The sequence below is a fragment of the Enhydra lutris genome, unplaced genomic scaffold (assembly GCF_002288905.1).
Source record: "Enhydra lutris kenyoni isolate GAN:26980312 unplaced genomic scaffold, ASM228890v2 scaffoldscaffold35, whole genome shotgun sequence".
NCBI classification, from domain to species: domain Eukaryota; kingdom Metazoa; phylum Chordata; class Mammalia; order Carnivora; family Mustelidae; genus Enhydra; species Enhydra lutris.
The window spans coordinates 3,137,424-3,158,018 of record NW_019154119.1 but is presented as its reverse complement, the minus strand read 5'-3'; the positions used below and the strand labels follow the sequence as shown (position 1 = coordinate 3,158,018).

The 20,595-nt window shown below is 40.6% G+C and overlaps 1 protein-coding gene across 7 annotated transcripts in view; it reads right to left on the bottom strand.

Annotated features, from left to right (window-relative positions):
- LOC111154095 (dystrobrevin beta) overlaps positions 1–20,595 on the bottom strand; it is a 243,675-nt gene that overhangs the window by 150,271 nt on the left and 72,809 nt on the right. For all 7 annotated transcript variants that reach the window (XM_022513473.1, XM_022513468.1, XM_022513471.1 and 4 more), the window contains exons 7-8: positions 8,828–8,933; positions 5,125–5,291 (exon numbers count right to left, since the gene is read on the bottom strand). In XM_022513473.1, coding sequence (XP_022369181.1) covers positions 5,125–5,291; positions 8,828–8,933 — 273 coding nt within the window. The remainder of the gene's footprint in view (positions 1–5,124; positions 5,292–8,827; positions 8,934–20,595) is intronic.

Genomic DNA, 20,595 nt, shown 5'->3' with positions numbered 1-20,595 from the left:
TACCATCTCTTCTTCAAGACCCAATGAAGACTCCTCATTTCACTAGAATAAAGGCCAACATCCTTACAACGGCCAGCATGGCCCTTCGGAGCAATCTGACTTCCTCTCCAGCAGTCCTCCTTCTGTTCACTCCACTCTGGGCACACAGGCTTCTTTGCTGTTCCCTGAACTCAGAAGCACACTCCTGTTCTCAGGCCTCATGCTGAAAATGCCTCCTCCTCCCCAGATGTCTGCTAGCAGACACTGAAAACACTGCTTAAATCTCACTTTCTCAATACAACCTCCATGACCCCATGACCCCATACTCTGGATTCTGCTTTCTGATTTCTTGCTCATGTGAGTCCAGTGTAAATCGGCCGAGGAGCTCTGATCCATCTACCAGCCCCCTTTCATCTAAGGACTTCTGCCTCTACCAGTTTCTTTGGAGATCCTTCCATGTGACCAGTGTCTACTGGGAGTAAGAAGGGTAAAGAGAGGATGAGAGGACACACCTGCTTAAAACAGCCTTGACCAAGAAGTAACACAGGTCACTTGCAAATACGGTTCTGTATTTGGTGAGACCTAGTCATAGGGCTCCATCTGGGGACAAGGAGGATGGGCTGTATCACCTACGTGCAGGTCTAGGAAGAGAAGGAACACATGGGTATTGGTAGGTAATTCTAATCACAAAATACATTTTTCCTCCCTCTTCCTACACATAAAACACACTCAGGCCTCTCCCAAGAGAAAACCTGAGGTCCCGTTCAGTCAGTGCATCTAAAGACAAGTCCAGGGCCTCTAGGTACATCACAGTCTTCTTTAACAAGATCATGTGTAGCTCCTTACGATGTTAACCAGGAACAGATTATCTGCACCCAGCATCCCCATTCCACTACACGATAAAGGAACATGAGCAGGAGGTTCTTCCTTATCCAATGTACTCCTCGGCAAAGTGGGCTCTGGCATGCCTTCGGCGGGGCTGTATCACCTTCACAACCCCACCTCTTCCCAGAGCAAGCTCTGGGTCCTTAAAAAGTTGTTTAACAGCTCCAATAGTCAAGGGCTTGTTAAGTTCAGGCTCATGGTTCCTTTGCCAACATACAATTCCCTCAAAAACTTAGTAGGCCTTTGATCTATTTGTTTGCAGTCAGTTCCATGTGCCAGTAACCACACACGAAGTCCTTTCCTAGACCTAATTCTCAATCCTGATTTATGTCTTTGCCTCCATTCCTCTTGCTTTGAACTAACAGAGGCCACCTGGAGGCCATATGAAATAAGAGGTCAGCAGTTCCCAACTTTGGCTGCATAAAAGAATCACTTGGGGGAACTTTTAAAAACTGCCTTATCTAGGTTTCATGTACCTTTGACCCATTAAATCGGAAGCTATGTAGGTGAGAGCAAGGGGATTCTGATGAACAGCCAAGAACAAGAACTCGTGCCCTAATCTGATCTTCGCTCTAGGACTAAGTCACCTTTCTTTGACTGAGAAAGTTCTCTATGCCTTTATTGCCCAAAGCCTTTCTCACTCTTACCTACTGCTCTCTCCGGGGTCTATAAGCAATCTGTTTTTCCTGTCACTGCTCCAACTGTCAGAACTTTCTCTAGTCCCTTCCATTTTTTGCTTGAAAACTTGCTAATTCTTTCCTAAGCTCATCTCTTCCTTGTCATATTTAACCAAAAACAGTCAACACACACACACTCCAATCCTTTCCAACCTTTGACCTGGAGCTCAAGTGGCATGAAGTGTGCCTTCTAAGTTACCATGGATAATGACAAATGTACCCATTTGGTCACCATTGCATGGGTTTCTGTCCTTCCCAACTCTAATATCAGTGTCCTCATCAGGGCTATTTGGCTGCTAAGCCAATGACACAGATTTCAAGGTTTTGCTTTAACAGAACTCTACTTCCAGTACCAACTACTATAGCAAAAACTAAACCCTCAGTAGCTTAACACAAAGTTTCTCTCTTGCTTCCACCAGTCAAGTACGGTGGCAGCACACTCCTCTCCACCCATCATTCAAGGACCTGATTTCTTTTCATTTGTGGTTTTACCCTCCTCTGGGTCCTAATGAAATTCTCTCCACTAAGCTGGCAGAGAGAACAGAAGAGGCACTCAGCTATCAACAGTCTTATTCTGGGAAGACGCATATCACTCTGATCACATTCCACTAAAAAGTGCTATTTATATGGTCCTTCGCACATACAGGGAGGCTGAGAAATGTGGTCTAGATGTATGCCCAGCAAAAACAGGAAAACAGCAATGCCAGTGAGCCGTAATGGCCTTTTATATCCCTTAAAATTTAAGTCCCACAAGGGCAGGAATCCGTCTGGTTTGCTCATAGATGTATCCTAAATGCCTGTAACGGCACCTGGCACACACAGTAGAAGCTCAATATCTTTTGAATGAATAATGAATGCACAGAATGAATCACATATGATACTATATAGCATTTTTTTTTCTAAGATAAAGTCAAATGAATGGATTGATGACTAAAAGGATAAATGAATTGCACTGCATAGTTACTTAGGTAAAACATTAAACAGAAACTTTTGGAAAAAATTAAAGTAAAATCCCAAGCACCAATAGAACACCTATCAAATCTACGATACAAATTCATATACAAACTTGTTAAATGCACACTAAATTTATCTCTTATGAGATAAATTATAAATTTTATATATGTATATATATAAATTATAAACACAATGGACAATCTTCAAGGAAATTACTATTAAAGTGATTACACCTACTTTGTTAGTGGAAACTTCTTTACCCACATCAGTCCCAAAATTCACTCACATCTTCCTCAAAGAACAAGGGCACTACACATATAGTTCTAACCTTGGAAACAAGTTACACACAAACACACACACACACTGCTAAAAAAAAACCTCACCAGTATGCATCGGTCATACGTAATGCATATACTCTTTAAAATTCAGAACTGATACCAGCTTCATGCCTATAGTACTTGATTTTTCTTGAAATCTTCAGTCACTATAACAAAAATCAATGAAATTTTAAAAACAACAACAAAGTTGAAATAAAAATAACAACAAATGGAGACATGGCTTACTTTACAAGAGTGTTGTGAGGATCAAGCAGAAGTAGAAGAATTCACTTGTGATTTCTGTACTTTCATTGATGTATGTTTTTTTAACTCAATGCCAAAATTCAAGAGCATATGAAATGTTGGTTTTTAAGATTTTTTTTTTTTTTAATTTGTCAGAGAGAGAGGGAGAGAGAGCAAGCACAGGCAGACAGAATGGCAGGCAGAGGCAGAGGGAGAAGCAGGCTCCCGCTGAGCAAGGAGCCCGATGTGGGACTCGATCCCAGGACGCTGGGATCATGACCTGAGCCGAAGGCAGCTGCTTAACCAACTGAGCCACCCAGGCGTCCCGAAATGCTGGTTTTTAAATCATAAAGCAATATTCAGCCACTTATCTTTTTAAAAAAAAGTAAAATCCCCTTTTCTAAAAAGGCTACAAATTAACTAAATGAGCAAGTTTTATCTATGATGAAAAAGAAGTTCTTCACTCTATTCCCTTAACATCTAGCATGAGAACTGTCAGAAGAAACATGCCAATGAATCCAATCATTATAATGGTAACAGAGCAAAGAGCTATCTCAGTGTTGAGAATTAGACTCTAAACAAAAAACAGTGAGAAAAACATTAATAAATCAATTAAGTGGGACACCCGTACTTTAAGAAAGGGAAAAATAACAACTTGAATTATTTCTACTCAGTGAAATCTCTGTTAGAGATTATCTTTATTCAGTGAAAGAAGAACCTACTACATTGTAATTTTTTTCCATTGCTTGTTTAAAAATTTTAAATAATCACTCCTCAACCAAAAAAATACTGGAATTTCCAACACAACAAAACCCAGGAGAGGATGTTCAAGTTTAACGAAATTTTATGGTTAAGTGTAACTGAAAACCTAACTGATTAAAAAAAAAATTTCTCTAACGTGTCAGAGATGTAAGAAGTAAAGCATACACATGGGTTGAAATTTGTTGTGTGTGTGTGTGTTTTTTTTTTAAAACCAATCCTTAATATGAGCTTACTTGGCTTTTTTCTTGATTAAGTTTTAAGAAGGCTAACTAGAAGAAAAAAGAAAGAAAAAAACCCCCTGATAACTGAAGCTAACACTTAAAGTCCAGTAGGATGACCCAGGGTAAGAACCTAAATCCTAAATTATACCTGTGACACTATATATTGTTCTATCCTTTAGCAAACCAACCAACAAACCAACCAACCAACAAAAACTAGAGGGAAAAGTTTTTAAATGAGTTTTTGGAAATAAATGGATGACATTTTAAAAATTCTGAAAATAAATTGAGAAAAGGGAAGAAAAATGATTGATGCTCAGCTTGTTAGGTGATTTATAAACACCAGAGGAAAATCACACATCCTCCACCCAAATATTGTTATTTACAGGACTGCTTTTGAAAGTAAGGACACCAGGGCGCCTGGCTGCTCAGTGGGTTAAGCACCTGCCTTCGGTTCAGATCATGATCCCAGGGTCCTGGGACTGAGCCCTGCGTCGGTCTCCCTGCTCGACTGGAAGCCTGCTTCTCCCTCTCCCACTCCCCTGCTTGTGTTCTCTCTCTCCCTGGGGCTCTCTCCATCAAATAAATAAAATCTAGGAAGGAAGGAAGGACGGTCACCAATGTCCGTCCTGTAAGATACAATATTTCCCCAACTTCAGAGAGATAAAAATGTAACTCCTTCAGTTCACGCAGTTTTCTCTGCAACATTTAAAACCTAGAGACACGTACGAAATATGCTTGAGAAAAAGAACTTTAAATCTTAATAAAAGTTCAGAGAGTAAGCTTTGAGGGGATACCGCTTGCACAGCTTTAAAATAAGAAGACCCTTCTCACTTACTTTTCCATTTCAAATTGTAATCGTATCTCCATCTCTTGGGACTTTAAAAATTCTCCTTTTAAAATCAAGTGGTAAAAACAAACAAACAAATAAAGCCAGGTGACGAAGCACAATGTATCTGCGGTCAGAACTGTGAGCGCGAAGACTGGGCTACCCCGCGGCCTCGCTGGTGAGGCCTCCAGTAGGAGGCAGCCGGCACTGTCACCACAGAGACAGGGTAAGGGCAGAGGACACAGAAACAGAGCAATTACCCAAGACGAGTGCTCCTTCATCTGGTGTTGGTTGCTGTGAGGGCCGCTGGCATGGCCGCGCCAGAAGCAGTTCTGGCAGAGCTGGTAGTTGTGGCACTGCTGGCATCGGTACCGGAAGCCCATCATGCTCTCGCAGCGGCAGTAGGAGCACTCCACGGGGTGGAAGACTGCGGAAGGCAGAGAGGGGGGCAGGAAACAGAAAGAAGCCATTTTCATTTGGAGAAAGAAGGTCCATATGGGGGAAAACCAAACCTCATGGAAACAAGCAAAGGTGAAAACAATATTAGAACCGAAAACTCCTAAATTGTCTCCCAGTTAAAGAACCAGCCATTTACTAGAATAAAAGGGGAAGATAAGAGATGAGAACAGGTTTTCAAGTTAGAATGTTACATTCCAATCCACCTGAGAAAATAACCAATTTCTTTTTTTAAAATGAAACTCGTGTTTACTAGAATGATAAATGTATGATAAAGATCGTAGATGATAAATACATATGGAAAGAAGAAAAAGAAGCCTTCTCAAGTCTAAACTTTATTTTCCAGGGGCGCCTAGGTGGCTCAGTCAGTTAAGCGTCTGCCTTCTGCTCAGGCTATGATCTTGGGGCCCTGGGATCAAGCCCCATGTTGGGGGGGGGTCTCTACTCAGCAGGGAGCCTGCTTCTCCCTCTCTCTCTGCCCCTGCTCATGGGCTCTCTCTTTCACTCACTCTCTAATAAATAAATAAAATCTTTAAAAAGAAATCTGTGCTCCAAATTAAAACTATACAATCTAGGGCCACCTGGGTGGCTCAGTTGGTTAAGTGTCTGCCTTCGGTTCAGGTCATGATCTCAGGGTCCTGGGATTGAATCCCGCATCAGGCTCCCTGCTCAGTGGGGAGTCTGCTTCTCTCTCAGACCATCGCCCTTTTTGTGCTTGCTCTCTTTCTCTCTCAACTGAAAAAAATCTTTTTAAAAAATTTAAAAATTAAAAAAATAAATAAAGCTACATAATCTAGTAAAGGTCCGCCAAAGAACACTACTCCCAAATCAGTCTGGAGGTCACATCAACACAGGTGACAACAGCATACCGGTATTTATAATTCTGTACAATTATTTTGGTATGTACATTAGTATTAAATTATCAAGTATATTCTGATCATCTTGGTTGAACATGAATATCTGTGTATTTCTCTCCTCTTTTACACCAGCCACAGATTAGAGAACCAGAATGTGGAGAGAATCAACAAGTGTACTGAGTCAATCATTAAGATCAGGTTTTGGGGGACGCCTGGGTGGCTCAGTTGGTTAAGCCGCTGCCTTCGGCTCAGGTCGTGATCCCAGGGTTCTGGGATCGAGTCCCGCATCGGGCTCCTTGCTCGGTGGGGAGCCTGCTTCTCTCTCTGCCTCTGCCTGCCACTCTGCCTGCTTGTGTTCTCCCTCTCTCTCTCTCTCTCTCTCTGACGAATAAATGAATAAATAAAATCTTTAAAAAAAAAAAAAAAGATCAGGTTTTGGTAAAAGCATTCTTTTTTGGAAGAATACATCACGTTGTAATCTTACACACAATATACTTGGATTAGTAAAACAATACAAAAAGTATAACTTTTATGTAAGTAAATAGATATCTGTCCTTATAAATAGTAATTTCTATATAATTCAAGTGATGAATTTCGTAGAAAGGGCCCAAACTACAACAACAGAAATACCATATAGAAATACAGAAATACCATAATGTTATGATTTCCTCACCATAAAAATTAAGATATATAGATAAATGTTATTGTGATAAATAACATGTTTTATCTTCAAGATATGTCAATGAGATCATACTATTTCTCTGTCCCTAAGAAAAAAATCACTAACCTCATAAGAATGTAATCAACAAATAATACACTATATACAAAATCACAATAAAATGTTCATATGGATAACAAAAATCAGGACAAATGAGATTCTTTCCTTATGGATAGTATATCCATAGTATATGGATGTATAGTAGATACAAAATGATTTTATGAAGGGGATATAGCTCAGTGGTAGAGCATTTGACTGCAAAATGATTTTATGAAAACAAACTGAATATGACACACTTCAGGCTTTGAAAGTATTGCCTCCAAAAGAACTAATAATATTCAATAATATAATAATTTAACAGTATAAATCTCTATCTGAAAATCCTGTTAAAAAAATTAGCTGTTTTTTGGGGCACCCGGGTGGCTTAGTTGTTAAGTGTCTCCCTTCAGCCAGGTCATAACCCCAGGGCCCTGGGATCGAGCCCCACATCACACTCCCTGCTCAGTGGGAAGCCTGCTTCTCCCTCTCCCACTCCCCCTGCTTGTGTTCCTCTCACTGTGTCTCTCTCTGTCAAATAAATAAATAAAATCTTTAAAAAAAAATTTAGCTGTTTTAGTCAAGAGATTCTAAACCTTTAAGAAAGTAATCCTGAATCTAAGGTTCCCGTGAACTAAAGCCACAGTGGCGCAAAAGGCTGAGAGGTTTAAAAACAAAAGGTACAGATGAGAAGGGAGAAGACAGAGTATGGATGTGCATTTCATTCTTACAAAGGGAAAAAGGGAGCTCTGCCTTTTCATGCTTCTCAGATTTACTGGTTCTCTTTGGCAGAATAAGAAACAGGCAAGAGCCTTGAGAGGAGGGAGGGAGGTTATATAAGAAACAATAGCCCTGGGGTGCCTGGGTGGCTCAGTGGGTTAAAATCTCTGCCTTCGGCTCAGGTCATGATCCCAGGGTCCTGGGATCGAGGCCCACATTGGGCTCTCTGCTCAGCAGGGAGCCTACTTCCTCCTCTATCTCTGCCTGCCTTTCCCCCATACTTGTGATCTCTGTCAAATAAATAAATAAAATCTTAAAAGAAAAAAAAGGAAAGAAACTATAGCCCTTCCTTTAACAAACTCATACAACCTAAACAAGGAGATAAACTGATAACAACAGAAGAAAAAATTAAGTTACTGGAGGTAAAACTACCATTTCAATTCTAACCAAGACAAATATTTAAGTCAAATTCCTCAAAAAGGTACCAAGAGTAATTCAAGATAAAATAGTAAAGGCAGAAAGTGAAGATGTGTGAAGTACCAAATTCTATCACAGCTATTTTCCTTTAAACTGTTCCAAAATCATTATACTGTTAGTGCTTGATACTGCATACATCTAATTTTTTTATAACTGTATAAATTAAAGGTAAAAAAGGAAGTCAAGTCTAAATCAGATGGGTTCAAGTGATTGTCAGTGGGGGAAAACCCAGAATTTGAACCACAAAGTTTTATGACCTGATATTACTATTTCTTGGTATCCTAAGTAATAAGCCCCCTTCCCCTACTTTTCCTTGAGAAATAAATATTCCTCCTTCGAAGGACGCCTGGGTGGATCAGCAGGTTAAGCCTCTGCCTTTAGCTCCGGTCATGATATCAGGGTCCTGGGATTGAGTCCCGCATCGGGCTCCCTGCTCAGCGGAGAATCTGTTTCTCCCTCACCCTCTCCCCTTCCCCCACTGCTTGAGCTCTCTTGCTCTCTCTCTCATGCTATCTCAAATAAATAAATACAGTTTTTCAAAAATCCCTCTTTTAAAAGCAAAAATCACAAATTCAAAGGACACGGTGACAGCAAATATCAATTTTAATTTTCAATGGTAATAGCTAAGGACATTACAAATACCATCAGTTCCTGTATTTCCTGTAGCACAAGAGACTGAATGATCCAAGTTCTGCTTACCATTCTCAACATGGGCGAGCCTGTGCATGAGAGGTAACCAGACAAGGCACTGGGGAGGAGGATCGGCCATCATTGTGTCTAAAAACATATTTAGCATTATCTTCTTCTGTGAAGAGAAGAAAAACAAACATACCTTATATTCTTCTAGTATTTCTGAATTCCAAAATTAAGTTAATCTAGAATTCACTCAACCAAGTTGTAATGAATTCCATGTGAAATTCTACAGCAAAATACAGTAATATTTTTCATTATGATAAAACTGAAACACACTATACGTTACTATTGTATTCAAATGCACTTCCGCATACATTAATTTGAGTCTTAAAACAACTGTTTAAGGTAAATAGTTTAGGTATCACTATCTCCATCACAGATGAGAAAATAAAGGAACAGAGCATTTAAAATGACTTCTGAAGGTCCTGGGGCACCTGAGCGGCTCAGTTGGTTGAGCGTCTGACTCCTCATTTCAGTTCAGGTCAAGATCTCAGGGTTGTGGAATTGAGTTTCACATCGGGCTCCGCACTCATCGGGGAGTCTGCTTGGGATTCTCTCTCCCCCTCTCCCTCTGCCCCTTTCCTGCTTGTAATCTGTTTCTCTTTCTCTCTCAAGTAAATAAATAAATCTTGGAGCGGGGGATAAATAACCTGGAAGGTCCTACCCAAATCAGACACAAAGCAAGGACTGGAACTCAGCTGTCCTTCAAATTACTATTTCTATTACCGATGGGGAGACAGACATCCCACACCCCATTATAAAACATCAGCAAGAGCAGGAACTACTCCATTTGTTGTTTACTGTATTTCCAGCATTTCGTAACAGTGTCAGGCACACAACAGGTACTTGATAAGTAATCGTTGAATAAATACTAACGTGGGGAGCAAACACTGTTAAACATCACTTAACAACTTTCTCATTTACAGAAAGAAAACTAAAGTGCAGAGTAGTGAAGTAATTTGACCCAGTCACAAAGACAGTTACAAGGATGAAAGTAGAGTCTGAACATCCAATGTCTATCACTACCCCATTATACCAGCTAGAAAAAATAGTCATGTGATGTAGATAGAAGAGATTCTCAAGAATTTTCAAATTGATGAATTTTCTTTTTATTTCCTCTAACCCACAAAACACCTTTGCAGCTCCAAACGGAAAGGAAAAAGGAGGAAAAGGGAGCACCTTACAACTACATCTGAGAGTTCTGTCATTGCAACTTGGCCACCTCGGCCACCTCGGCCACCCCACTTCAAACTTCATTCCAAAAGAAGGGCAGAGACAAAAGGGAAGACATGGGAGAGTAGGAAATACAGGACCAATAAGTACGTAGGACTTTTCCAAGTCCTGTTCCCACCATTCCAAGGCAGGGGGAGGGACTGAGGACTAGGGGCAAGTGGACACCAAAAGGCACCCAGAATTTCATCTTAGTCTCTCCCAAAAAGTGTATTCTCAGTTCCACTGCTTTTCTTGAAGTGGTAACAGGATATACAAAATGAGGTGCTTCCCCATAAAACTTTAAACTACTTTATATGGGGGAGGGAGAAAAGATAAAAGTGGTTAGAGCTGACCAAAAGATTTTGCCGGCATATGACAAGATAAGTGATTTTTACCACTAATCTATTCACCAGGAACAGAGCAAAGAGGGAAGGCACTGCGGTGATAAGTCAGGAAGGTGGCTTCCCCCAGCATCTGCCATCATGATACTTCTCCAACGATGGTTCCCATCATACAGACTACAGACTGACTTCTGTGTATCTTTCTGGCAACTATGTGACTCTTGACTCCATTGTATGTAAGGAGATCATTCTTATTAATGAAAATCTTTAAAAAAAAAAAAAGAAATTGGTAAATAGGGAACAGAAAAGGGAAGATAAAGTAGACAGCAAAGCAAGAAAGAGGCTTTTGCAATAAAACCTTGAAAAAGATGCAGAAATACGAAGGAAAGCCTCCGATCGAGGACAGAGATTGGAGCCCAACACTGAACAGGGGGAGGGAAGGGGCAAGCACGAGGGCTGACTGAGGGTGATAACAGTAGGAAGTTACCATCCGAAGGCCCTTGACAGAAAGCTGTGCTCTGGCAGTGAGGTTTGAAAAATACCTACTCGAGAAGGCTAAATAAAGTTTTCCGAAGTATTTTCCATCTCCGGCATCCAAGTCACTGACGTTTCTGAGACCTCAGTGGAACTTCAGAGGAACAAATGGACAACATTTAAAATAAAACCAGAAGTCACCGAACATTTAAACGGAGGGACAGATATGGAAAATGCCTCTAATTATGGCGATGCAGACAACTGCAACAAAGCAAAACAAATAAAAAGTGTCTACATAGAATTACGGAGAAAGAAGATGCTACGAAGTCTTTCAGCTCGCAAGAGGTAGTAACCAAAACTAAATGTATGTTTAAATTAATATTTCCATATATTTTTTATCTAATATTAAAAATTGCATTTCTACAAGTCTACCTGCAATCCTCATGCAACTTTTCTTCTTAAAAAGCTTTGATTCGCCTAAATCATACTTTCTTTTTTAATCTTCAAGATGAAAAGGAACAATTACATCTGATATGTCAGAAGCCCTTGATAAAAACACTCAGGGTCAGTTTACAGAAGTTGTCCTAAGGTCATTTTGTAATTTGAAGTCCTCCAAAAGCATGAGGAATGAAACCAGAAAAACTGTGTCCCAGAACTCCGTCTTCCATAAACCATGTAATTTGGGGGAAATCATTTGACATTCTGGTTTCAGTTTTCTTACCTCTGGAAGGGTAGAGCAGTGGTTCTCAAAGTGTGGTCAAAAGCTGCCCTGTGGGTCCCTAAAACATTTTCAAGGAGTCCATGAGGCGAGAACTGTTTTCATAAAAATTCTCAGACATTATTTGTCCTTTTCAGTCTTAATCTCTCATACGGTGGGGTGTGTCAGAAGCAAGGTGGCATTTCCACAATCATCCGAAAAAACTACTAAAGCATTCCTCCCTTTGTGAGGCCAGATTTCTTTCTATATTTTAACCAAAACAACATATCACAATGGAATCAATGGAGAGGCAGATAGGAGAACCCAGCTGTCTTCAATGGAGCCAAACATTAAAGCAATTTGCAAAAATGTAAAACCATGGCATACTTGCTAAATATTTTTGTTTTGGAATATATAGTGACTTTTCATAAAAATATATTATTTAAGATGTAATGAGTTTATCATTGTTTTTTTTTTTTCACGTAGGCTCCACACAGCGTGGAGTCCAACACAGGGCTTAAACTCACGACCATGAGATCGAGACCTGAGCTGAGATCAAGAGTTGGATGCCCAACCAACTGAGCCCCCAAGCATCCTATCATTATTTTTTTTTAAAGATTTTATTTATTTATTTGACAGAGAGAGAGAGATCACAAGTAGGCAGAGAGTCAGGCAGAGAGAGAGGGGGAAGCAGGCTCCCTGCTGAGCAGAGAGCCCGATGCGGGGCTCGATCCCAGGACACCAAGATCATGACCCGAGCCGAAGGCAGCGGCCCAATCCACTGAGGCACCCAGGCGCCCCTCCTATCATTATTTTTTTTAAATTTTTTATTTTATTTTTTTTAAGATTTTATTTATTTATTTATTTGTGAGAGAGAGAGAGAGAGAGAGAGAGAGAGCACGCATGGGAGAACACAAGCAGGCAGAGGCAGAGGCAGAGAGAGAAGCAGGCTCCCCACTGAGCAAGGAGCCTGATGCGGGACTCGATCCCAGGACCCTGGGATCGTGACCTGAGCTGAAGGCAGCGCGGCTCAACCAACAGAGCCACCCAGGCGTCCCCTATCATTATTTTTAAATGACAATACATATCTTTAATTTCTCAAATTTAATTTCTTGTATGGAAATACCAATAGGTATAACCCACATAAGCAAAAGCTCTCTAGGGTCCTCAATAATTTTTATTGTAAAGAGGCTCTGAGACTAAAAAGTTTGAAAATAGCTGAGATAGAATTCCCAGCTCAAAAATTCCATGACTTGGTAAATAACTGCACGGAAGAAAGGTTGGCTCTCTTTCCCTCCTTTCTTGTTTCATTTTGTTTTTTTTTCTTGAGTTGAACACATTCTTTGCATTTCTCCTTATTTTTGCAGCACAATATTTGTAATAAAATTGCAAAAAAATGCACATTCCCACAATTCTCATCTTGCTATATTTCTCTCCAAATGTATATATGCTTCTATGTAATTACGTACATAAGGCAGGCAAAAATATATAATGTTTTTTTCACTTAACTTTTTATTAAATATTGTTTTGCTACAAAGGTCTTCATTTCTAATCATTTTAACAGCAGCCTGGTCCACTGGGCAGACACACTGTGATTTATCTCTGCCTTCCTCTATAAAACACTGAGGCTGTTTTTATCCTTATGTGTACTCATCTCTTCTCTTGGAAGTAAGCATTTCTTTTTGTCACCTACCTCCCGCCCTTTGTTATTCTAAGCCTCAATACTGACACTTACTACCTACCCGGAGCTATTCTCACCTCCCTCCCTCCACCCATGACTACATTTTCCCTGTTTTTTTTTTTTTTTAAAGATTTTATTTATTTATTTGACAGACAGAGATCACAAGTAGGCAGAGAGGTAGGCAGAGAGAGAGGAAGGGAAGCAGGTTCCCTGCCGAGCAGAGAGCCCGATGCGGGACTCGATCCCAGGACCCTGAGATCACGACCCGAGCTGAAGGCAGCGGCTTAACCCACTGAGCCACCCAGGCGCCCCATTTTCCCTGTTTTAAAGGGAGACAGGGACCATCTCTTAAAAATGAGAAATCCAGGGACGCCTGGGTGGCTCAGTTGGTTAAGTAGCTGCCTTCGGCTCAGGTCATGATCCCAGCATCCTGGGATCGAGTCCCACATCGGGCTCCTTGCTCGGCAGGGAGCCTGCTTCTCCCTCTGCCTCTGCCTGCCATTCTGTCTGCCTGTGCTCGCTCTCTCTCCCTCTCTCTCTGACAAATAAATGAATAAAATCTAAAAAAAAAAAAAAAAAAAACGAGAAATCCAGTATCACTAAAATAACATGAGAAAACAATTAGTTTTAGCATTGGATCATGGTAGGTGCAATTTCCAAACTCGTTATTTCCATTAAAACCTCTCATTTCAGGGTGCCTGGGTGGCTCAGGTCATGATCTCAGGGTCCAAGGTCCTAGGATCGGACTCTGCTCAGTGGGGAGCCTGCTTCCCCCTCTCTCTGCCTGCCTCTCTGCTGACTTGTGATCTCTCTCTCTGTGTCAAATAAATAAATAAAATCTTAAAAAAAAAAAAACTCTCATTTCCTATGGATGACAGGTAAGTATTACCCATTGCCTTAACTTACTTGATAATCAATTAAACTATGTATGACAAATAGCTAATAAACTTGAAAACATTTTTTAAATCTTCCCGATTAAAAACGTTTTTATACAAACTTCTGTGCAGAGTTAGAAATATCCTGTCCCGGGGCGCCTGGGTGGCTCAGTTTGGTTGAACAACTGCCTTCAGCTTAGGTCATGATCCTGGAGTACCAGGATCAAGTCCCGCATCGGGCTCCCAGCTCCACAGGGAGTCTGCTTCTCCTCTCTAATGCTCTCTTTCACTGTCTCTCTCTCTCTCTCTCTCTCTCTCTCTCTCTCAAATAAATAAATAAATAAATAATAAATAAATAAATATCCCGTCCAACCAGGGCAAACACACATTAACTGGTTATGGGACCAGTGCTATGGGTCAACCTTTTGATTACTATTAGACACAGAATTTGTCCATATCACAAATTTACTTTGAAAATTAAAGTACTCTGTAGTGACACAACAATATAATGTTGCTATCCTATTATTTATTAGAAATATTTTTATATAATATAGCTAAAAGATGGGGGAAACTCCAGAACTCCTGAAATACTCGATTTTCCTCATTGCAAAGACTGTTTCATTTGAGAAAATCATGGAATAAAAATGTCAATGAAAACAACAAGGTTGCAGATACATTCAGGAGGTTTAAGCTTTGAATTAGAATTCAAGCCAAAGACACTTTCTCATGCCAATATTTAATTTAAATCATTTAAACCAACAAATTTCTAGTAAGCATTAATCATTTTCCAGACATTGTTAGTCACAGGGATGTAAAGCTGAAGATCAAGGAGCATTGCCTCAGGGCATAAGTGAGCTAGATATGACATGCCATGGGAATGCAGAAGAGGAACAATTAATCCTACACTGAAAGATTCAGAGCATCAAAAAAGAAGGGCTATTTTAGCTGGGATATGAAATACGAGGGCTTCTGTTGAAGAGAGAGGTCAAGGGTCATTGGCATGTCAGTGTGAACCAATATCATTTGAAATGACAACACATGTGGTACCGAACGTGTGCATAATTCAGCTGAAGTGACAAGGACAGCTCTGACCAAGTTCACACACGTGCAAGAAAAGACCATCATAACCACTGCCGGTCAACTGCAACTGTAAGATCCCCTTGGCCACATGAAGTATCTCCATATCAGGGATGGTAAGGTGTGAAAGAAGGTCTTCAAATCAGTGCAACGTGGTAATAACCCAACTAGATCATCATGGTAATGAGGGCCTGCTGATGGAGACAGTAAAACCTGCCTAATTAGAATTCCTATGCAATACACATATACATGTGTCGGGCAATTCTTCCTAAACTATTCAATGTCCAGGAAAACAAGGTCAGAACATCCAGAATGTGTCTCACTTCAAAGATAGAGCGGGAAGAAAAGTCATTTTGGCATATAGCGGAAGACGATATGCTACTCAAAGTAGAGTCAGAAGACAACTCCAGGCATGAGAAATACTGTTGCTATTCTGAAAAATCCTCCGGCAAGAATGTAATCTCATCACTACACTTTCCTACCTCCCTCTGAATCAAGGAGAGCCCTGCAACACTGAGTAAAAAACTGTCTCTACTTCATCAACTCCCTCTTTCCCCTACTGTACTTATTCAGTCTTCCATAAAGACAGACATCAAATTTAAAATCCTCTGCAGGGAGGCACCTGGATGGCTCAGTGGGTTGAGCCTCTGCCCTCGGCTCAGGTCATGATCTCAGGGTCCTGGGATGGAGACCCGCATCAGGCTCTCTGCTCAGCAGGGAGCCTGCTTCCCCCTCTCTCTCTGCCTGCCTCTCTGCCTACTTGTAATCTGTCAAATAAATAAAATCTTTTTAAAAATAATAAATAAAATAATAAAATAAAATCCTCCACACGGTGAGGGGCGCCTGGGTGGCTCAGTCAGTTAAGCCTCTGACTCTTGATTTTTACTCAGGTCACGATCTCAGGGTCAGTGAGATCAAGCCCTGTGATGGGTTCCATGCTGGGCATGGAGCTTGCTTAAGATCTCTCTCTCCCTCTCCCTCTGCCCCAACCCACCTCTTTTTTTTTTTTTTAAGATTTTATTTATTTGACAGAGAGAGAGAGAGAGAGATCACAAGTAGGCATAGAGGCAGGCAGAGAGAGAGAGGGGAGGAAGCAGGCTCCCTGCAGAGCAGAGAGCCCAATGCAGGGCTCGATCCCAGGACCCTGAGATCATGACCCGAGCTGAAGGCAGAGGCTTTAACCCACTGAGCCACCCAGGCACCCCCCCAACCCACCTTTTAAAAAAATCACACATTTAAAAAACAATTTAAAAATAAATAAAATCCTCTCAGGACAGACTGAACACTTCAAACTAAAGTCAATACAAACCTAAAAAATACATAATACAACAAATAGCAATCTTTTTTTTTTTTATAGCAATCATCTTTTTAAGGAGAAACAAAATTTATCCCTAAACTCTGAAGTTTAGAAAAACTGGGGAGAAATTTTAAATATTGCTATTTGCTGCTTGTTTTTAATAACTTTAAGTCTCTAAAGTCAGTTTTAGTTTATAACCACGGAAGAATCAAGAGCCCCTGAGTGGCTCAGTCTGTTAGGCATCCGACTCAGTTTCAGGTCATGTCATGATCTCAGGGTCATGGGATCAAGCCCTCCATCAGGCCCCACTCCCACAGCAGAGTCTGCTTGAGATTCTCTCCCTCTCCCTCCCCCCACTGATTCTCCCCCAACCTCACGAGCTCTCTGTCTCTCTCAAATAAATAAATAAAATCTTTAACAATAAATAAATAACCACTGAAGAATCAATATATTTGGTCTACCCACCAAAATATTAGACTTGATGTGCTATGTTAATACTGTGCTTTACTCAGACAATAATCATGATCACAAATTTACAACTAGAATTAATTTTTCTATTAAATCTTTTAAATTTACTAAAGTAGAGAATAGTATAATATGCTTGTCACCCAGCTTCCAACAATTCTCAACATATGACTATTTTTTTTAAGATTTTATTCATTTGTCAAAGAGAATAAGAGGGAGTGGCAGGCAGAGGGAAAGGGAAGCAGCTCCCCACTAAGCAAGAAGCCTGATGTGAGACTTGATCCCAGGATCCTGGGATCATGACCTGAGCCAAAGGCAGACACTTAACCCACTGAGCCACCCAGGTACCCCTTATGACTAATTTTGATTTATACTTTCACCTTTCCTTCAGTCTGGATTAATTTGAAGCAAATTCCAGACATATTATTTTTTTCTTTTTTAACATTTTATTTAATTATTCGACAGGGAGAGAGACACAGTGAGAGAGAGAACACAAGCAGGGGGAGTGGGAGGGAGAGAAGCAGGCTCCCTGCCGAGCAGGAACCCTGATGCAGGGTTCGATCCCAGGACCCTGGGATTATGAACTGAGCCGAAGGCAGATGCCTAACGACTAAGCCACCCAGGCGCCCCTGAACATATTTTGAATTAACTTTACTCCAGTGGTTTATTATGGACACCTCAGATGCTTGTGAGGCTGATAAAAGCATCCTTGTAAATCTTTTTGTCACATAAGTTTTGTTTTGTTTTGTTTTTCATGTGGGAAAAACTTAAGAGTAGAATTGCCAGATCATGGGTAGGTATCTGTTGAGGTCTGTAGGAAACCAACACCAGAGCCTCTTCTAAAGTGGTTTGAATGAGAGTTCTAGTTGATGTGTTCTGCTGAATTAACTTATAAGTGCTTTTAACTTTGTTGTGTTTTTATTTTAGGTTAGTTTGCAAAACTGTTTTCTAAAGGAGAATTAAGGCCATATTAAAATAAACAAATAAGTAATTTTCTTCATGTCATTAAAAAAAATTCGAGTATTTCTCCTGTAATACAATGCACACACTAATGGAAAATTGCACATACTGCAAAACTGCGGATTTAAAAATAATAAGGTACATGAGAAAAACAGGGTTGGCACAAACCTAAGAACACAGGCACCCTTGTGAACAGAGGACTAACAAAACAGCAGCAACACTACTACCAGCACCATTAAATCTTCACAGGCATTAACAAAAGTCACTATCAGATGATACCTTAAATCTTAAATCAGTCTTAAATCCTGAAATATGTTTTTCCTTCCTCATGATAAGGGCATACAACTTTCAAGACAGATTAGTTTTATCACAAGACCCACATTAAGCCCCACATGGGGCTCCTTGCTCAGCAGGGAGCCTGCTTCTCCACCTCCCTGCTGCTCCCCCTGCTTGGGCTTCCTCTCTCTGTGTCAAATAAATAAAATCTTAAAAAAAAAAAAAAACTAAACTAAATACTGGATCTAGGGGATAGCTCACTCTGTCAGTCAATTTTTGCAGCACAGATGTGTGAGACAGGAGACGATGTCTTCACCTCTCTAGCTCTGAAACCACAGTTTCACCCCATAACACTGCAGAAAAGGAAGCAGCTCATGAACCCTCCACACCAGCCACTTTTTTCACTAAAGAAAGGTACACCTGCAAGAGTTCCACTTTTTTCTTAAAAGAGTCCTACATTCTCTTTAATTGCGATCACTTCTTTGCTAAGCCCAGAACATCAAAACGCTAGGAAACTGCCTGTGAACCAACAGCGCAATTTCCACCTCCCACTGACACTGTTCTCTCTCCGTTGGAGGGTGTGAGGGTTACTCTGCATTAAAAAAGTACATACATAGTAAAACAAACCATATGGGAAAAGACCATTTCAAAAAGAAACCCAAAAATCGTTGGATTTAACTCTTGCTGCATGGAACTTTGTTCAAAGTCTCATTTTTTTTGGTCATTCTAGCAGTAAGTACTTTTTCTTCTAAGGCTCTTTTTTTTTTTTTTTTTGGTCACCTCTCCAAACCAAGGAAAACTTAAATTTCCTCTAGACTGAAATAAGCTTCTCTGACTTTTCCAAATTTGGCACGTAACAAAACAGACTGAGGGGCGTCTGGGTGGCTCAGTAGGGTAAGCGTCTGCCTTCAGCTCAGGTCATGATCTCCGGGTCCTGGGACTGAGCCCCTCATCAGGCTCCCCGCTCAGCGGGAAATCTCCTTCTCCCTCTCCCAGTGCCTCTCCCTCTGCCCCAAAACCCAATTCATGCTCTCTCTCTCTCAAATGAATAAATGAAATCTTGAAAAAAAACACAAAAGACTGAGTTTTTTTCCTAAGAATCTGAAGCAAATAAGAAGCAAGAGTCAGGGGTGCCTGGGTGGCTCAGTGGGTTAAGCCCCTGCCTTCAACTCAGGTCATGATCTCCGGGTCCTGGGATCGAGCCCCACATCAGGCTCTCTGCTCAGCGGGGAGCCTGCTTCCCCCTCTCTCTCTGTCTACCTCTCTGCCTACATGTGATCTCTGTCTGTCAAATAAATAAATAAAATCTTTAAAAAAAAAAAAAGAAGCAAGAGTTAGCTCTTGAGTTCAAAGGCTTCACAATAAAGGCATAAGGAAATCTGGAGTATTCTAGAAAGCATTCTTAGGATTAACAGTTGGAAATTTTTGTATATCCTTCGACATTTCAAACTTCTGCTCCAATACTAACGTCTCCTCATAGTCCCCACATTGCAAATAGATCTAAGGTGACTTTGGGTTGGCACCCCACATGACTGTCACCCACTAGTCAGAGCTCCTTCCTCATGGACACGTCTTTGTATAAATCGCCTTCCCTATTCCGACACTCAGTAGTAGCATTCCGGAACTTGATCAAGTTTAGCCTAACCTCCAGGAAGCATCTTGTGTGAAAAGCCACATGTACCTCATGTACAAGATTACCCCAGAGTATTGTGGGGCAACCATTTGACGTCAGGGCACTACAAACACAGCAGCAGTGAGATGATGCTAAATGAAAAACGGTTGCTGTTTCTTTATCATACCTACCCTCACTCACCTTGCTTCCAGGCATTTTCATACCTGCAATGCACTCCTGTACCAGGGAACGTATGGACAGCCTCCCATTATTTAAAAATGCATAAGAGACTCTTAATCTCACAAAACAAACTGTGGGTTGCTGGGAGGTGAGGGGACAGGGATAGGGTGGTTGGGTCATGGACACTGGGGAGGGTATGGGCTACGGTGAGTGCTGTGAAGTGTGTCAGCCTGATGATTAGCAGACCTGTACCCCTGGGGCAAATAACACATTATATGTTAATAAACATAATTTTAAAAAATTTTAACGCATATCAGTGTGGGGGAGGGGGAGTGCTAACTATATTAGAATAAATTGAGGCACACAGCTATTTTTAATATGCTAAAAGTTGATACTGTCATTTACACAGAGGAAAAAATAACGTATGGTGACAAATTTCCACAAAAACAATCAGCCCAAGTACATACAAATTTGGAAAGAATATCTCCTCAGAATGTGGCAAAAATAACTCACCAGTATTATGAGTACCACTTTTGGTGCTAAAACTAATGAGTTATCTCTAAACAAGCTATAAAATATTATTTGAAAGTCTGAATTCAGATATATAAGAATCCTTAACTTCAAATG